The 20,194-nt window shown below is 36.3% G+C and overlaps 1 protein-coding gene and 1 long non-coding RNA gene across 2 annotated transcripts in view; both read right to left on the reverse strand.

Annotated features, from left to right (window-relative positions):
- Positions 1–2,268: 2,268 nt before the first annotated feature.
- The window catches only part of KDM5A (lysine demethylase 5A), a 114,549-nt gene continuing 96,623 nt past the window's right edge, over positions 2,269–20,194 (reverse strand). Inside the window, exons 23-28 of the mRNA XM_064284755.1 lie at positions 19,442–19,993; positions 18,904–19,050; positions 14,238–14,397; positions 12,962–13,182; positions 10,512–10,922; positions 2,269–3,604 (exon numbers count right to left, since the gene is read on the reverse strand). Of these exons, the coding sequence (XP_064140825.1) occupies positions 3,398–3,604; positions 10,512–10,922; positions 12,962–13,182; positions 14,238–14,397; positions 18,904–19,050; positions 19,442–19,993 (1,698 nt within the window). The 3' untranslated portion in view covers positions 2,269–3,397. The remainder of the gene's footprint in view (positions 3,605–10,511; positions 10,923–12,961; positions 13,183–14,237; positions 14,398–18,903; positions 19,051–19,441; positions 19,994–20,194) is intronic.
- On the reverse strand, positions 17,217–18,897 carry LOC135231258 (uncharacterized). Its single transcript, XR_010321936.1, has 2 exons — positions 18,201–18,897; positions 17,217–18,119 (listed from the first exon to the last, which is right to left on the reverse strand). It is a non-coding gene; the product is annotated as an uncharacterized LOC135231258 (long non-coding RNA).

Below are 20,194 nucleotides of genomic sequence, written 5' to 3' on the forward strand. Positions count from 1 at the left end.
AAGGAAAACGAATGAACTGCCATTTCTTGGAGACTTATTCAAGAGCAGAGCAGAAGTAAAGCACAGGTAAAATCGTGCTGATCATACAGGTCTGTCAGCCTGCAGTATGTTTCTGATTATTAAAGCTGATAGTGGACAATCACAGACTTAATGTTAGGCTTTTCAATTATGACATGCAGTAATCTGTCATTTTTCTGAGGCACAAATTTGAATCATGCAGAGCAAAGCTGGTTTGCCAGAGCTAGGGAGGGAGCCTAGTTGGCTGTCCAGCATCTCCATCTCTACATGGCTTTGTTGCAGTTAACTATTAGGAAGTGAAATTAACACTGAGTAGGGGAATGACACTCACTGCCAAGGAGGCTAACTACTAATGCTATAGCTGTACTTGTAAATTTGGGGATTTGCAAAGTACTAATAACCTATCCTTTGAGAATATCAGAGACCTGCCTTTTTTTTTTTTTTTTTTCTATAAGCTTGGCAAAATGGTTTATAAGGAAGGCAGTGAGAAATAACTTGGATAAGGATTAAATGCGTAAGTTGAAATACGGTAAAGAACTGCAATTTCAAGGAGATGGGAATGGTAGAGAACCATTTTAAATCACGTTTTAACACAAAATGTTACAATACTGAAGAATAAAGTAAGTTGTAAATAAGATATTTTCTCTGGTTGGAAGTATCGCTTTATATAGAACACCAGCATTTCTTTAAATAGATCAATCCTATTTCATTAATTCCAAAATTACAGATTTGTATAACTTTACTAATTTCCATGTTCTTCTCAGCCTTGGTCTAAATTTGTGGTCAAGAGTCAGACTAAATCCTCCGTGGTTTTCAAATAAATACAGAAAATCCCCCGGTATCCATTAAATGATACATTTAAGTTTAAAATGTCAGAAGATAAACTTAACAGGAAACTGTTTATGGGTAGAGATTGCCTCATTTTTTCAGATCTCCAGCAGGAATATATCAAGGACATAGATTATTCCCCAGACAGCCATCCATATCCATCCAACATACTCCAAAAAGTCAAGCACCTTAACAGCCATCTTTTTCAGTATCCTCATGATGGTTAATTGATGATTAGGAATGAAAAATAAAATTTTACAATGTACTCCAGGCAGCTGTCACTTAAAATTGCACTCAATTTTTAACCCACAAATATTTGAAGACTTTTACAAAGAAGACCAAAAGGCCAAAAGTATTGTGCTTTCTTCCATAACATGAATCAGATGAAATTCTTAAATGGTAATATCTTTATATAGTTTGGCAAAATGAAAACATCAAGTTGGTTAAGTACCTTGCAATCTCCATTAAAATCTTGAATGACACACACACTTGAGATGAGATTTCAAGACACATGCACAGCAACACTTAAGAACCTCTTAACAAGTCAAGACACTCAAAACGTTACATAGCATTAAGGGAAGACGACTAAAAAACAAGTAGTATGAACCACAGAAAAAGCACTTACAGAAGCTAGATTTTATAGGAAAGCTTTTGCTTTTTTAAGAAAAATGCCTTTTGAGTTAAATCTCATACCCACTCAACCTGTAACTGGACAGTACGTTTTACTTCTAGTTACTAGAAGACACTAAAAATGGGGGCAAAAAGGGAAGAGGAGACCATAAGCTTTTCTCTAGGTCCACCTTGCCACCCCTTTTTAAAAGGAAAACTGATGAACTTAAGTAAAAGCATAAATTTTTAAACCAAAATAAAAGGACACGGAATAGTGAAGACAAAACGCTATTTTTAGTGTGTGTATTTTCTGCCCTTAAAAACAAAAAAATCAGTCCCCTCCTAAGAAGAGTTTATACACAGCTTACCTAACACCTTAACAAGAACAGAGAACACGATAGGAGGGAAGAGGACACAGCACCATAACTTCAAACATTCACATAAAAAAAACAAAACAAACAGCCAGCACAGCTAGAGCAACACCAAGTTTCCTGGCAGACAGGGACAAGTCCCAACACATAAAGGAAACAATTATCTATTTCAACAAAAGGAAGATGGAAGATCTGGTCAAGGTAGAGTGGAGAAGGGAGGGCTAACTCCTTGTACTACAAGGAAGGAATGAGATTTCTTTATTAAAAAGCAAAAGAGAAAAAGTAATTTCCCAAATGGATGTTAAAACTCTTGTCTTATGCTGCTCGTAACAGTAAATATATATATATATTTTTTATATTCATATATGTATATTAAAAAAGGAAAAATAATCTATAGAACAGTCAGTAGTCAGAGACATTTAGAAAAAAGTAAAAACAAGTCTTTTTTTTTTTAAATGGATTTACTAAAACCTCTTCACCCAGAGGTACTACAACCCCCCATCCTCTGATGAAGCCATGGCATTACTCAACAGCATCTGCTGTTGCTCATGAGCCACAATGAGAAATTGTCAGTTGGAAACAGCAGACACTGGGGTCAGGGCTGGAAGGCTAAAAGCTGTTGTTTGCTGGTCTTGCTCATTGCCATGCCTGAAGCCTGGTGATGTCTGGAATACTTGTGAATGAAGGTTTTCCCGAAAAGCATGCATCACTGCAGCTCAGTAAGACATTCTGACTTGTCCGCTTTTCTCTTGCAAGCCTGGATCCATGCACCTGCTCTTCTCCAAAATGTAGACCCAAGACAGCAGACTTCTCCAAGCCAAAAAAGGCTCTTGCCTTGAAATAAAAACTCTTCTTCCCAGAATCCAATCTAGTCAGATTTCTGACCTAGTTGACATTCTCCTCCTTAGGAAGATAAGGTGATCTGCCCCAGATGGTGAGAGATTCTCTTATTTGCAGTTTTCTTCTTGGTACAAACAAGCGCAAGTAGCTGAAATCTACAGACTGTGCTATTATCCCATGACTTCTAACAGGAATAACTTTAGTCCTGTTCTTCCTAGTTGTATCTGTAGAGCACTAAATGCCCAGTAACAGTAGAAGTAAAGTGGTACTGACTTCTCTCCAACTATCCCAGCTAAAGGAGATCCAAGAAATGAGCACAAAACTTGCCTCCAAATGGTACTGCCCCTAGGTTGTAAGCCTCTAGGCTAATACTGACTGGCCGTAAAGCCACATCCGACACGCCCTGCTAGCACACCAATGTATTAATGCTAACCAGCCACACTAGAGCTCAATCAAGTGTTTGACTTTAATGCACCAAACCATACTCAGAGGGAACATCTGAACTGAAATATTCACTGCTGTACCAAAAAAGACACTCTCTGCACAGGTGTGCTGATAAAGAACGTAGCTCACACAGTCCATGCAAAGAGGACGCCGGCACTAAGAGGGCTTTCTCTGAAGGCCATTCGTCTTTGGAAGCAACATTCTGAGTGGATCTAAACCACTCTACTTGATCACTAAGGTCTCAGTGTGGTCCATTTTCCCCCATGTCCAAACTAACCAAGCATGTGCTAACTGGTCTCCTTAAAATCCTCCATAGGCAGTTTGTAGCTCATTATGAAGGAAGGAGGTGGTGCTTGACCTGGGCTATCTGGCCCTTGCTTCTTTTCACAGTTTATACAGATGTAATCTTCATTTTCAGCCATTTCTGGAGATACACCCACACAAATTTGATGAAACCACTCATCACAGCCACCATCACATTGTACCCAGTCTACCTGTAGGAGACAAGATTGAGGAATGTTTAGGTCACATAAACATTAAGCCTAGAATAAAAGCAAATCAAAAAGCTTTCTTGGCTTAAATGATAGCAAACAACTGGGATGTCCAGAGAGAGACAATGACTTCTTATGGGGTTATTTTTTAAAGAAAGAAGCTGGGAAGTTAATACCCCCAAATTATATTTTACCATAGTGTGTCCACAAAATTAGGCCTCTTAGGTACTCCATTTCCTCATGAATACCTGGGGCTCCTTGTGAGGCAGAAACATGTTTGAGAAAAACTCGACAAAAAAGGAACTTCTAATAGAGCAGCCAAGTAGTTTTAGCTAATATTAACAATTTCTAGGCTCTAAGACAATGCAATTAACAATCAAGAAAGAGAGAGTACAATGTGAAGGCAATCCTGTATATTAGCTTTATTTCAAAGAGATAAGCCAAAGTACTAAGAGCATTAAATACCTTTTTAGAAAAGCAGTCACATAGGCCACTTTTAAAACTAATATTTTTTATTCTTCTCTTCTTCCGTTACAAATACAACTCCCTATAAAAAGTTAGCAAATATCAGAGGTCATATCTTACAAATGAACCAATTATAACAGTTAAAGACACAGGTCAATAGATCACCCTGGAGTTTAAAATTAAAATCTGGAGAACTGGTAGGTTAGTGGCAAATGTCAGTCAAACTTGACCCTTCAGAAAATATAGGAGGCTGGAAAGGGACTGTAGTTTGGTGATTTTAATCCTTGGACCTAGAGTCAACAAAAATGTGACTTTTGGCTTTTACATCTGGAAGGTGACTCTGGCGGTTTTATAGCTAATGCCATGGTGGATGAAGATCAAAAGAACTACTCTCCCTCTCCCAAATGCAACGGTTGCTAATCTCACTGGCAACATACGAAGCCACTTACAACAATGAGCTTTACCAGAAATCACAGCAAGGTAAGGAGAATGAAGGAATCAAAGAAGCCCCTCAGTACAGATATGAGAAAGGACAGAGGAAGGAAGTTTTGGCTAGTTTAAGGGAAAGTGAGTGGTCTTCAAAATGAGTTTCCATGTACTATAAAAACGATCAAAACCACAATAGTCATGTTAGTAGTTACAGGGTTGTAACAAAAAGGTAGGAGAAATCATGTCAAAATAATCTTTGTGCTTTTACTGTTCCTATTCTAGAGTTCTAGATTTTAAGAGTGTTGTGTAGTATAAAGATTATTGCACTCATTTAGAAGTCCTAAGCTCTGATGTTGCTGTCATGACTGTGTAATTTGAAGCAAGTCATTTAACCTCCTTGAGACTCAATTTCCTCATCTGTAAAATGGAGATAGCATCTAATTTACAGGGTTATTGAGTGGATCAAATTAAATAATGTATGGCAAAGCACCTAGTTCAGTGTCTGGGATACTGAAGGCACTTTTTACACTTTCTGCACCTTGATATAACTGCCTGCAGTACTGCTTCTCAAAATGTGCAGACCATTTCCATCACAATCACCTCTTATGTTTCCTATAATGTAGCTGAGACCCATTCCAGACCCACTGACTCAGAGTAGCTGAGTGGGGAGGGTAAGAACTGAAGTCTACATTTTTAATCAGTTCCCAGGTGATTCTTATTATTCTAAATTTGATCATCACTAGCCCTTCGCAATACTGCTTCCTATAAATTCAAAGCAACTTAACAATTCCTTCCTAAATGAAATTGTTTTTGTTCTTTAACTGCTTGTGTAATGTCTAGTTTTGATCAAATAATTGATCAAAATGTTCTTGTTGTGGCAAGCTATACTGGTGCTAGAGAAGGAAAACAACGGCTTCTGTGCAACAAAGTAAAAATAAATGCACTGCAAGCAAATGAAGATTTACAAAGTGCTAATTGGACCCTATGGGGCAGCTCTACTCTGTCCTATAGGGTTGCTAGGAGTCAGAACAGACTCCACAGCACAACAACAACCAGAGAGCAGGTAAACAGTATTTCTAATTGGGAAGATGAACAGTGTTTCTTTGGGTTCCCCAGACTTCCACTATTATCCTGTTTATGATGCTACCCACCCCTAAACTAACAGGTACCTCTACCTGCAACCCTTATAATCCAGTCCATTCTCCATTCATGCTAACCCACAGGACAAGAAAGTTATCAGTATTTGCTGCCAGGAAAATTGTCCCATGCCTTTTAAAATCTAATTCTGCACTATACTCATTGGCTTCCAGTTTCCCAACATTAAACCTATCATTCTCTTTCAAATAAGGAAGACAAAGTAACATTTTCCCTTTTGTGATTTTGGCTAAAAGTCCCTCGTTAACCGTAGCTCTCCCACCATTCCAAGAGTACTACGTTAACTTCCCTTGAGATAGTCACTAGTACACAGATTCTACCTATCCCAGTCTACAGATTAAATAACAATTTACCCTCATATTCCAGCAGGGGAAAAAAAACAGTCCTTCTGTTACCAGTATCTTTTGATCATGTTCATTCACTAACAACCAAACTCGATTTCTACGTTTGTTTGAAAAGGCCTCTGGGCTTATAAAGCAGACTAAAGCTTGAGATGTCAACTGAATCCACAGAAGATTTTGACACAAGGCTAAAAGACTACATAGTAGGAGCCTGAAAACTCAAAAACAGAGAATTTGGCTAGTTGCACATTAAGTTCTAATAATCACTTCCTTTTCAATATTGCTGGGAGATGTACTTAGTGTGATAGCAAAAATAATTATTAAAAAACTTCACAGCTATGAGCTGTTCAAATATTAACTGGTAAGAGATTTTAGATTATAGTACAAGTAGGTTACTGGGCTCAGATATGGATAAAATGTATGTTTAAATGAGAAATATACTAAATAGAGGAACTAACACTAGGTTTGACATTTCATGTTTTGTTTTCATATTTAGACTTAAGAAAAAATATTTGGTGTATTATCTTTTGTTCATTTCTTAGAGCGTATTACCGGCACTGGGGAAGAAGAAAACCTGGTGATTCAGTAATATTCTTAGCTTAGTTACTCAGCTGAGCTTTTGTCATTTTGGCAATCAATCTCTTTTGTACCAAGGTTCCTTGCAAAAGCCAGATATGAAAAATGAAAACAACTCACTTAGCGAAGTACAACATAACAGATGTTCAGAATCCTTGTGCATATTTTTTTGATGTTCTAAACATCAGGTGATCAATCCTCCCCTTTTGCCCAGGTCTGATATGTTTCCCAAGACGTGGAAACGTCAGTGCTAAGAACACTGAAAATCCCAGGCAAATCGGGACATTTGATACCTGATCTCAACATCACCATAGTTTGTGTGTGTTACACACATATAGGGAATTCATCCTTTGATTATCTGTGCTCAAAGGAGATTCGAACTGATAAAGCCACCAATATGCAAATATTTGGTTGAGACAACACCAGGAAAATCTTTTAAAACCACAGTGTCTAACAAATAGTGTAAATGAGAGGTATAAGTTTATAAACTTAATCTCTCTTAATTTACCATGTCCAAATTCATACAGAAGTAGTAATAAGTAACAAAAAGGCCCACAGTAAGGAGGTTAAAAGGGAGAAGGAAAAAGGCCCATAATAAAAGGGGAAGGAAAATATTTGTATTCACAAGTAAAATGATTACATATTTATTCTAACATAGAAAAAAAAATTACTTAAATATCAGCCTCAAAGAATTTGCTCTTCAACTTAACTTGTTTTACTCTTGGTACCAATAAGACTGAATGAAGGGGATGGAGTTCAGGGAGAAAAAGATTCTGAACTTTAAAACTAATCTTTTGGAAATAGTTCATTATTTTTAAAGTTAATTTCAACTGGAAGTTAATTTGATAGCTGATGGAAGACAGTTTTTTAAAAAACCTTTTATATTATTCTAATATTTTTCTCTTTCTAAAGCAATCTTGAGATTGAGGCTAGATACATTCAAGTGATCTTTCCCTTAATTTTTAGAATTTTTCCTCAATCTGCAAATTTTGGAGGGAAAGTCATAATAGTTATCAGTTAAAAAAAATGGTAAAGGTACATTTACCTGAATAAAATGAATCTTAGAAGTTATTTTTGCTGCATGATATTTTAAACAATATAGATTGTTGCCTAATAAGCACTCTTGCCTTCCTATTTGTTCTGAAGATGTGTGCCATGCACTGATCTGAATTTCTTAGAGAAATAGTACAAACTGAGAAAGTTGTAAAATTCTTTACAAAGCTTTCAGAGAAATATACCTTTTATACAGTAAAACTGGTATAAGGAACAGACTTGAAGAACCATAAAAATTATTTATAATTTTGTGTAATTTTTATCATTATGAATTGTAAACAAATTATTTATAATCTGAAATCGCTTATTTTAAATTAAACACATCATAGAACTATAAAAGAGCCCTGGCAGCATAGTGGTGAAGCATTCGGATGCTGAGAGGTTGGTGGTTAGAACTCACCAGTCGCTCTGCAGAAGATGTGGCAGTCTGCTCCCATAAAGACTGCAGCCTTGGAAACCCTATGGGGGCAGTTCTACTCTGTCCTATAGGGTTGCTATGAGTCAGAAACAAATTGCCTTGACAGCAACAGGTTTGGTTTCGAGTTTATAGAACTATAACACTAAGTTTCTTTTTATGTAAGCTACTGACAGGCTAAGGCACACATTGCTTACCTTTACGTATTTTAACCATTAAAAAAAAAAAAAGGCATTTTCTCTGAATATGAAATCTCCTTTTGCTCTATCAAAATGCAGATGATCACTTTCTAGATCTTTTTTTTTTTTTTTTAAATACCTATACTGTAATGTTAGGAGCAAATCCCCGATCTCATTTGAAATTAATGATCACATCTTAGCAGTTATATTGTGTTTTTGGCTAACAAATGCTTTCATACAGATTATCTCACCTTATCCTCATAACCCTGCAAGTGAAACAGGGCGGGTATTAACTTAACAGTTTTGTAGAAGAAAGAAGAACAGTTTTATAGCAGATGGAAAAACAAAAACACTACCTGTAGGGTTTATATGCCACAAGGAGAAAACAGAGGCAATAAACGAACTGAACCGTACTTAAAATGCAGAGAAGAGAGGTGATTATTGAAGTGATAAAGAGAAAAAAGAAAAGGAAGGTAAATGATTCATGATGGATATAAATAAACACTATAGAAGGGTGACAGGAAAGCTGACAGACTGCCATAAAACTGCTTAAAGGAGAAATAAAAGACAGTTCTGTCAACATTGAGCTGCTAACATTTCTGCACCCAAAGAGAGACAGTTAAACCTCCATCAGCCTCTTTAATAAACAAATTCGGATGCGAGTAAATTAAAAATGAAAGAAAAGTAACACACACATATGTATAACATATCGACTAAAATGCTTAAGTGTTTATGACAATATAGGAAAATGCTTATGAAATTAATATAAAAAGTGAACAGACAGTATGACAACTATATAAAACAAACTACACAGAAAAAAGGAAACACTAAAATGTGTGTAGCTGTTGTCCTTGGGAGGTGAGACTTTGGAACATTTATTTTACTATATATTCATTTTCCAGAAATGAGTGGAAACCCCTAATAAGTGTAATTTAAATATGTGTCACTCAGTTTTGGAATGCGTTTTTGTACTTACACCTCAATGTTGGTGGGGTGGGGATATTAGTGGAAAGAACTTGGTCTGGGAGTTAGGGAATCAGAGTCCTATTTTTGGTTTTGCCACTAATTACCTCTATGACTCTGGCCACATTATTTATTTTCATTGAATCCCAATTTCGTCATTTGTTTAAAAAAAAAAAAAGGAGCTTGGATGCTCAAGTGTTCGATTGAGGGAAGAAACAGTAATGCAGTTATATTTATTCAATCCATATTTTCAAATTGAGGAGATATAAAAATTCTAAATATTGAGTGACATAATGAGCATAATAAATATAATTTGAACTACGAATTTATTAAAAATCTTCTGGGAACCGTAACAGATGCCTTCCCTCATTAAATGAACTGGTATTTCTCATAAAGTCCATTCATCTTTCTCAGAAGTTCATATAGTTAATATTAAAAAGTGGTATCACTTAATTACTGTTCTAAAATTTAGGGTTGAAAACGTTTAAATAATACCTTTAAAGGTCTGAATTATTTGTGAAAGACCCCAAGTGAGTTTGAATAGTTAATGTAGAAACTTAGGTAAAGACAGTAATTTAATGTGGACTGTTGTTTAAAATGTTAGTCAACTGAAGTTATATTTTGTCTAGCATTTTTGAGATCTTAAAACCTTCCTCACTTAACAGGAAACTGAAAGCTCAACTAAAAGAGGGCTATGCCTAGTGCTGAATACAGAGGCAGGATTTCCTGTACTTAACCTATCACTAAAGATCTGCCTCCCATGAGAAAGCAGGACAGTACAGTCTCTGGATTTAGTCAAAACTACAACTTTCATAGGCTTTAAGCAAAACTCACGTTCCATTTAGGACAGTGCACATAGGCCTGAATATGAATAAGATATGGACCAAAAGGGAAGTCTTAACCCCTTAATTTTAGGTCTTTATATAACTCAAAATTAATGCAATTTACTACAGCTCCTAGAATACTGGCCCAAGATTTTTTCAGGCTATTGTGGATGACAAGGTATTTAGTTTCCTCACTCATCCTATAAAACACAAAAGACTATTCTAAAACTTGTTATGTCCACTGCTTGCAAGGGGTTATCACACAGCTTCTTTCTGCTTCTGTCTCATTATGTTCACTAAGTGTATGATTTTTAAAACATAACACTTCTATTTAGCCGACTGATGTAAGAGCTTCATTATTCAAAAAACAATTTACAGAAACTGCAGAAAGTAGATTACATTGGAAGTCCAAATCCAGGAATCAAAGGCAAACTATCATCATATCAAACACCTCTCCATGACTTGATTTTGCCCTCTCTCACACTTGAGCTATATAAAATTGGAACTCACCTTGTCCTTGCAGGGCCGTTGGCAGTTCTGTGCTGCACATACTGCATTCTCATCATCAGATTCCTCTGCTCCTGACCAGTCATACTTTGAGGGGATGTCCAGTACTTTTCTCTCTCTTTTTTTCTCAGTATTCTCTTTCACAAGTTCAACTTTGGCTGCAGCAGCCTTCTCCTTCTTTTTCTTTCTCTCTTCCTCTTTTGCCAGTTTCTTGGCCAGTTTGTTTAGCTCCTTTGATTTGTCAGCACTTAATTTTAGTTTCTTCTTTTTAGGCTTGTCCATTTTCTTTAACTCCTTGGACTTTTGTTTTCCTTCTCCGAAAAGCTGTTCTACCTTTTCTAGTTTGCGTTTCCGTTTCTTTTCTGAAGAGTCCTTTCCTTTTATTTTTAATGGTTTCTCTTCCATGCTGTCATCCTTCGAAAATATAACATTAGGAACAACTTTAAAGCGAGACATTAAAAAACAGTGTTATTCTAAAAGTATGTAAGACTTTTTGAGAGGGCAAATATAAAATTCAATGGAGATAAGTTAACAGTAGAAAATGACAAAACAGTAAATGCTTGTCTTATTTTTAGCTTAGTGGGTGAAAAAAAGACATTCAGTGTTAACATATTAATATAGTCTGTTTAACTGCGGTGAAAAAATACACAGAAAGCTAATAATCTACCATATTATGTAATAACTTTCCAGTCCTCGTTTACCATTACTGAAGTTCTTTATTAACTCAATAATTAAATTCTTGGTAGTTAAGTTATCAGAAATGTCAGCAAAACATAAAATTGTATTCATGATCTCATTACAAAGGGTATTTAGTGACTCTGGCAAGGACTAGAAAATAGTTGATGTGACAAAGTGAAAGAATGTCATTTTTCTTTTTAACTTTGTAATATTTTTGCTATTATGTGCCTAATAGTAAAAGTATGTCAAATAACAGAGAATGAGGTGGGGGGTTGAAAAACATGTAAAAGCATAACAATAACTTGATAATTATTTAAGAATGACATTTGAAAATTTATTTTCCCACCAATTAGAGACTTGAGAATCTTTAATAGAAACCCAAGAATATGTAATTGGAAATATAAATGTCTTAAGTCTATCGCATCTTTAACAAGACATTTAACATCTCAATACTTCCTGTTTCCTTATATATAATAAAGGAGATCAGATGAGACAACGAATATGAAAACAATCCTTTGTAAAAACTGGAAAACACTAAGTTAGGCTACCTTTGATCTGGTTTCTAAACCAAAGACAACTACAGTATGCTAAATATATCTATATTGCTGTTGGTAACACTGTACCATTCCATTACATGGAAACAAGGCGGCTAATGAAAAGTACACAAGCAGTCAGATGCCAGAGTTAGACTCTGGGCCTCTGTTTTCACTAGATGTGTGACCTTACACAAGTTTCCACTTCTCTGATCCTTAATCCCCGCATACACACAACGGGCTAAATACTTGTCTTATCTATCCCTCCCACACCCCTCTTTAAGTTTATAAATTAAAACCAAGCCAGTTACCATCGAATCAATTCTAATTCATAGAGACCCTACAGGACAGAGTAGAACTACACCACAGGGTTTCCAAGGAGTAGCTGGTGGATTTGAACTGCTGACTTTTTGGTTAGCAGCTGAGCTCTTAACCACTGCACCACCAGGGCTCTCTTTAGGATTATAAACCCATTGTCATTGAGTCAATTCCAACTTACAGTGTCCCTATAGGATAGGGTAGAACTGCCCCATAGAGTTTCCAGTGAGCAGCTAGTGGTTTTGACTGCTGACCTTCTGGTTAACAGCCAAGCTAACCAGGGTTCTTTAGGATTACAGTGAGGATCAAATGAGGTCATGGCTATAAAAACATTGTATAAATTACAAATTGCTACTTAAGTATGGAAACCTTGGTGACACACCAGTTAAGAGTATGGCTGCTAAGAAAACAGTCAGCAGTTTGAATCCATCAGGCACTTCTTGGAAACCCTATGGGGCAGTTCTATTTCAGCCTATAGGGTCAGAATCGACTCAACTGCGACAGTTTCTTTTTTTAATACAAGTGTAACATATGAATGTGGACTCTCCCTCCCACCTTCACCCACTTCTATTTAACCATCTCTCTGCTTTTTATTAACCACTATATTCCTCCTTACCTAACTTTGAGCCTTCCCGTAGCGGGAGTCTGGACTAAAGAGGTTGTTCTAACCTGGTGGTTTTCAAGCCCCTGACCCTCACTTCCTTTTTAGGTGAAATGGGCTGTTTTTCAAATTAAATATAACAAAATCTCAATAAAAGAAAACCATAAAGCAGAGCTATTTTGGCTTCAGTGAGTGAGTGAGTAGGAGAATCAGAGTATTGCCCCCTTAAGCTATTCCCTTGCCAGGATTTGTGGTGCCTCCAAGAAACTTGAGCATTTTACATAGTTTAAAAACCACTCTTTAAGTAATCTTTAAATCCATACCTCCATGATATGCAGGAATCTGTCTTCAGAGGGTGGATGTGTGGCCTGCAAAATCCGCCAGATGTGTTGAGTCTCATCTAGAGATACTTCTAGGAGATCTCCCACCATCATAAGTTCTTCCAGTTGGGCTTTAGCTCCAGGTGACAACTCTAACACTGGAGGTTCCAAACTCCGGGGCACCAAAGGGCTCTTTCGAGGTTGTTTCCTCGGGGTGCTAGAACCTTCCAAAAAACCAAACAAAACAACAACATAAGGCCATCAGACAAAACAAAAAAAATTCAAACTATAAAAAAACTGCAATGTTTTCAAGCAAATATTTAAGGGAATGGTCACCCTCCACCCCCAAATATTCACTTCAGATATCTGGATTCACTGCATCTATATAAAAGTGAAAATGATATTAAAAACAAATACAGAACAAAAACATTTAAAATTCCAAAGCCCACCCTAAAATATCGGATTAGGTGGAAAAAAAAAAAAAAAGATTCCTTATCAATTCTTTATCCCATAGCCAAGGAAGTTGACAGTGGGTCAGAAATTTCTTAGCCCATGTGCTCTCCATTTTAGGATATACCAAAATATTAAGGATATTAAAATATATAACGCTTATATAATACCAAGCCCTTTATACAAATGGAGCCCTAGTGGTGTAGTGGTTCTACTCTGTCCTCTAGGGTCACTATGAGTCTGAAATTGACCTGATGACAAGGAGTTCAGTTTTTTGATTTATACATAGTTATCTTCCTGATAAACAGGCAATAATATACTGTTCCATAAAATCCTGAATTTTATTATGAAAAGAAAAATACCCTCTACCTTCCAATGGTGTGACCTAAAGCAGTGTGACTTATTTTCACTGGGGAAAAAGAAAGTGAACAAAATGGAGAAATCATCCACCAAGGAAGGAAGTTGCTAAAAATTAAAACTTTATTAAAATCGTAATGAATATTCTTAAAAAGCATCAATTTCTTCAATAACTGATAAAGATCAAATAGAGGTTAAATGAATTCACAGAGATGAGAGACTGAACTAGATGGCCTCTGAAGTTCTTCTAATTAAGATCCTATAATTCTAAAAATTTTCAGGTTATCATCTAATGACAAAAAGGGTAAAGAAGGGCTAGCTTTTCCTAACCAAAAGAGATTTTTCAGATTTTATTAGTATTTCATGACCAGGAACTATATTTAATTCAGAAGAGATTCACAGTCTTGCTTAATGCAATGTTTTTTCTCACTTGTTTTAGGTTCCTGTCCACTTTTAAAAAAAATGGTAATACCTTGAGAACAACTCTTAGAAGCAGAAGAATAAGCATGTTCAGCACAGAATGAAGGTGCTGTCCACATGTGAGTGACCACCTCCTCAGACTTGATAGGAATCTCCTCATCACAAAAAAGATTGGGTTCCAGGCTACTAGAGGACTTCACACTGGCTGTGTCCTGAAAAGGAAACAAAAATGGGTATTAGAACCACTTAACTTACCCTCTGGCAAGAAACTAAACGAAGAATTTCAGATCATAGCTTCTAATATACTAAAAATTTGACAGTAAAATTTAAAACATAAAGAACTAGTTGCTGCCAAGTCCGTTCCAATTCATAGTAGCCCCATGTATGTCAGAGTAGAATTGTACTCCATAGGGTTTTCAACGGCTGGTTTTTCAGATGCAGACTGCCAGGGCTTTCTTCTGAGGTGCCTCTATTAAATAAGAGAAAACATCCACTGGAGAGAAAAACAGTAATGACTAGAGTTTCAAGTCAAGAAGGAAACAGAAAGCTAAAAAAAAAAAATACAAATAAAACCCAGAAATAATAAACCTATAAGAAAATTACTATTAAGTAATCTACCTTCTGCAGTCTACGACCCATAAAAAATTCCTATACCAACAAGTTAAGGAATCTTGACCCTTTAAATAAATAAAATGGACTTAAGAGGGGAAAAAAGGTATAGATATGACATCTTAAGGACACAAGCCTTTTAATCCTCTCTGAAGGTTTTCAAATCTAGAAGTTTAACCATTGTTCTTACTTAACACAATGTATATTCCTGATGAGGTATATACAAATTATATACCTCTGACAGCTCTAATCAAGTCTCAGGTGATGCTCATATGGAGTTAGTTTCCACACGCTCAATTATACACAGCTTTAATAATCAGAGTACAGTCAAGAAAACAGAAACCACCAGATACTTTCAACATAGAGACTTTAATATGGGGAACGGGTTAAATATGTATCCAAGGACTAAAATGGCAAAAGGTAAACATCGAAGTAATATCAAGGTAGCAACTGCAGAAAAGAGTTACCATTTCTAGGGCTTGAGGGGACAAAGGAAAGAGGTAGAGTTACTTATTGGAATTTAAATGCCTAGTGATGGGGTCCTGCAGGGATTGGGACCCAGAGCTCTGAGGAAGACATGCTGGCCAGTTAGTTCTATTACTCTGAAAGAATACCATGTAGTTGGTTTCAGGGGTGCGGGAAAGAAAACTGGAAATTGGAACCAGTTGCTACTGTCAGGGTAAAAAAGCATGCAATTCAGATGGTGACATGAATGGGGAATGAAACAGGAAAGATCAAGTTCCTTTTCACTGTTCTGGCCTTTTAATTTTCTCTAATGCCCCCTATTGGCAGAAGGGAGCCAACAGGTAAAGCAGACTTTGGCAAACTATAGCCTGTAGGCCAAACTCCACTGGCACCCTGTTTTTGTATGGTCTGTAAACTAAGAATAGCTTTTACATTTTTAAAGGATTGTAGGAAAAAAAAAAAAAATGAAGACTATGCAGTAGAGACCATATGTGGCTCACAAAGCCTAAAACATTTAGTATGTGGCCCTTTACTGAAGAAGTTTTCCAACCTCAGCATCACAAAGCAGAGTATAAAAGGGTAGGTTAGGAAAAGAGAGACAATAGCTTAAAAACTAACCCAACACCTGATTGTCTTTGTGGGGTGCCTGAAAGGAAGATCTGCTGTTATCATGAGACTACCTTCATTAAACAGGACACTTTCCAAGAATCTAAACTCGTCAAAATAATAAGTTAACTATGGAAGGAACAACTTAGGAGAAGAAGATTCTGTGGGAGGAGTATGGAAGACCCTCACTCACAGTTCATAGCCTTCTTGCCTATTCAAGAATTTAAGTCCTAAAGGACCTTGATTCTTACTCATTTCATTCTAACTCATGCAAAGAACTCTCTATTAAGTTTTCAAAATGGAAAAGACAACTGGCCAGAAAATGATGATGAAAAATAGTGATAGGCAAAAAGAAATTAAAAAATAATAATAATAATAACTTCCCCAGTATGAAATATGAAATGTGAAGAGGTACAATATTGACTCTGGTAAGTTAAAGATGCATTGTTAGCCCTAGAGCAATCACTAAAGAAATAATAAAAAGAAGTATAGCATTCCCAACACACACCTATGTGCGCCAAAAGACATGTATAAGAACGTTCATAGCAGCCCTATGTATAATAGTCAAAAACTGTCAACAACTCAAATATCCATCAACAGTATAATGAGTAATTATGATAGTCATACAATCAAAACTATTACTGTACAAAAAAATGGATAAATTTCACAAATATGTGGAATGAAAGAAGCCAGACCTAAAAATATACTATGTAGGATTTCACTTCTACCAAGTTCAAAGGCAGGCAGAATTAACGTACAGTAACAATAATGTTCTACTTCTTGATCTGGTTGCTAGTTATACACTTTTGCTCACTTTGATATATTTTGTTATGATTTATGCGTTTTTCTGTATGTGGGTGCTTGTGTATAAACTCAAAATTCTATGAAAAGAAAAAATTTTTAAATAAATAAAGAATAAAGATAAAAGGACAGAAAAACTATAAGCCTTAGCAAAGGCTACAAAGGAGGAAAATTACAGGTCAGTCTCACTAATGGCAAAACTGCAGGAAGGAGGAGTGGCCTCTACAGTGCTGTGTATGTTATCCATCTTATCTGGTAGTAAGCGGCACGAAAGTCTCAGGCAAAATCTACCCTATTTCAACCAAAGCTCAAGCCGCCCAACTTTTAACCAGGATGACGGTGAAAGAATGTTTAAGTGTTTAACTTGCCTTTCTCTACACCAGCAGTTAGTGGGATATACAAAGGAATTTCCAGAGTGATAATAGCTACTCTGTTCTATACCCTCTTTTCTGGTATGTAATTCTAAACATTTACGCATTTGCAAAATAAAAATTGTAATATGGATAGATGGTTTCAGTAAAGGTAAACAACATGCCTTAAAAGGAAATCATCATATGGATATCTGAAAGGTTATCCCAGACACAATCCCAAAAGATCTGTGACAGCCTTTGCTTCACTAAACATATTTTTTCCTAAGTGACACTTACTAAATAATAATTTTCTTGGATTGCTGCTCAAAGTATTTTGGTGATCACAGGATATAACATGCAAAATAAACAAATAATTCAAAGCACAAACCATCTGCCTTAACATCTAAATGTTATGGTAGCTAAGCTAAATGGTTGATTTTATTTTACTACATAATTACCTAATCTTCTTCGTAAAGCTGTAGGGGGTTTGTCAACCAAATATATTAAATTCAAATTATTTTAAATATGAATTTATGGTCATAATCGGGACAGCATACAGAGGGAAAAATCACCAAGCCAACTGCAAATAAGTTAGCGAATTTTTCATTACACAATAAGTGCTTCCACTATAGGAAAATGCTGAATAGTATACACTTTTTTTAATGCAAAGATACCAACATCAAGGTAAATTTGACCTTGAATTACCGTCTTACCACCATTCTTCTACTCTTCCATCGAATGCATTGCTAACACCATAAGATCCATAATTTTACTTTTCCATCCTGCCAATACTTCTTACCACAGAAAGACACTGTAAACTAAGACTCCCATACAAATTCTGCAAAAAAAAGGACTATTCCATACAACTATATAAAATCCAAGTTTTGACCCTTAGTCCTGAATGAAGATCATGTAATATTTGTGATGTTTTGTTTTCACATGTTACCAATCTGCTTCCAAGCAAAGTCTATCATGTTTAGCAATTCTAGAGTAGTAATTAATACTTAATGTGTTAGAAAGGAAATAATGTAAGTAATAGAGGCCTCTAAGTTATGGCAAACAGGCATTTTAGTATTCAAGTAAAAAAGCTAACTAATTTATACCTAGCATGGGCTACATTCCCTTTAGCTGCTCCTGGTCATCCTATACAATCTTATAAACAAAAAAAGCTAACTAATTTATACCTAGCATGGGCTACATTCCCTTTAGCTGCTCCTGGTCATCCTATACAATCTTATAAACAAAGACGGTCTTTAATGTCTGAGTAGCAAAGGTGCTTAGAAGTTCATTTCAACAACCTAATTCAAGTGTCAATTCTTCTCAAGTCTTTAAGTCATATAATGGAAACTTTCCTTTCACTAAAATGTTCCCTGGAATTAAGAATCCGTATCTTGAGAAAAATATTTTCCAGCCATGAATTTACAAGTGTCTGTGATAAATGGTTTTAATTTTACATCATAGGACATAATGCTGATGGGCTTCACACTCTTAAGAATGAGCAGTACCTACCTGATCTGCACATTGAAAAGACAAAGATATTTAAGGGGTAAGGGAAAATTTTCCACATAGCTCTTTGGAGGCAGTCTCTTACATCAGACTAAGAACTCCCTGGTTACAGGCATAGATTCTAAATACAGCAACTAAGAATAACAACAATAGATCAATGGATTAACTGTAACCTGGCAGGGTCTCTGCCAAGATCATGATGTTATGACAGGGTAAAAAGACAAAGAACTTGCACCTGACATGAAATGACAATGAAACGGCCAACAGGATTCAAACAAAATAAGCTTGCCAAAACCTTCTCTCCACCATCACTGTGGTGTCATTATCAAAATAATCATTTTGATAGCAAATGACCTGTTCTAATTTCAACATGTTAATTACCTTCATGTCATAACCGTATGTCTCTCGAATGTCTTCATCAGAATCGGTTTCTTCATCATCATAGTCCACTGTTTGTCGCGGGGATGATGATACACTGCTGCTCACCACCCGGTTAAAAGCAGACTGCTGGAAACTAGGTAAGTGTCCCTAAACAACAAACAATTCCAAGATAAGCAGAGAGACATACTAAACAAACATGGGTAATTAATACATGCTTAACACCACCAAAATGTAATGAACTTGCAAAGTGGCTAACAGAGCTCTTCAACAGTTAGTAGAGATCACATTATTTGATTACAATATCAACATCCACTTGAATGATATTTCCAAGTAATATTTCACTAAAATGACCTATATATATATATGTATATCCAAAGAAAATGCTATAGGTATATGTAGTAAAAAGATGTTATGGATACCATAGTTGCTGGCAAGTTACTGCTGTCTTCCTAATCAACTGGTAATATAGATTTAATTTACTGCTGACACTTGACAATTACCCCATGAAATTGAAAAAGAATGTAAATCTTAAACTTGCCTGTAAATCAGGATTGGCAGCTGCTTTCTGGAGTTCTGCACTGATGATCTTTTCAGTTTTTTCTCGAGCTGCCTGCTCCACCATACGCTGACTCAAAACAGACAGTTTGGCCAGGGCAGAGGAGAGCTCATCCGTAGCCAGGGCCTGCCGTGCTCTATCTTGCCAACTCATAGCACGTTCTGTCAAACACTGTAGGGCCTCTCCTTCAGGTAACCGTACAGGCAATTTCTGAAGGGATACCAGAAGTGACAGAATAGTCTCTAGCCTGGGCCTTCGAGACCGCATACAAAGAGGGCAAAGGAATTTCACTTCTTTAGCTTGCCAGCTTGACCCTTTTTTCTGGGAACTTGATTTAGGAAGCGGAACACAGCTGTTATGGAACCAGTCTTTGCAGAGCTCACACTGTAGCATAAACCCACTGGCTGTCTTGCGGCAAATGCAAACTTTTACTTCTTCTATGCGGTCCACCATTGTCATCTTGGCTAGGTTGGCTGCTCTAAGGGAATGCATGGCTTCAATCTCTTTTTGCTCCCGTTCTTTGAAAACTGCCACCTGTGTACAACAAGCATTTAATTGAAAAGAGTCATTTCAATACACCCAAAAAACACCAAATCCTTAAGGCTAAGGTGTTTCCTAAATTGTGGTCTCATAGTGACAAAGAATTGTTCTTTAAAAAAATCAGTTCTGTCAACAACTTCCTAAAATTTGGGCAGCTTGACAATTTCTTTGCAAATGTTTCTCATCTGTGAAATG

This window comes from Loxodonta africana, chromosome 4 (genome assembly GCF_030014295.1).
Source record: "Loxodonta africana isolate mLoxAfr1 chromosome 4, mLoxAfr1.hap2, whole genome shotgun sequence".
In the NCBI taxonomy this organism is placed as follows: domain Eukaryota; kingdom Metazoa; phylum Chordata; class Mammalia; order Proboscidea; family Elephantidae; genus Loxodonta; species Loxodonta africana.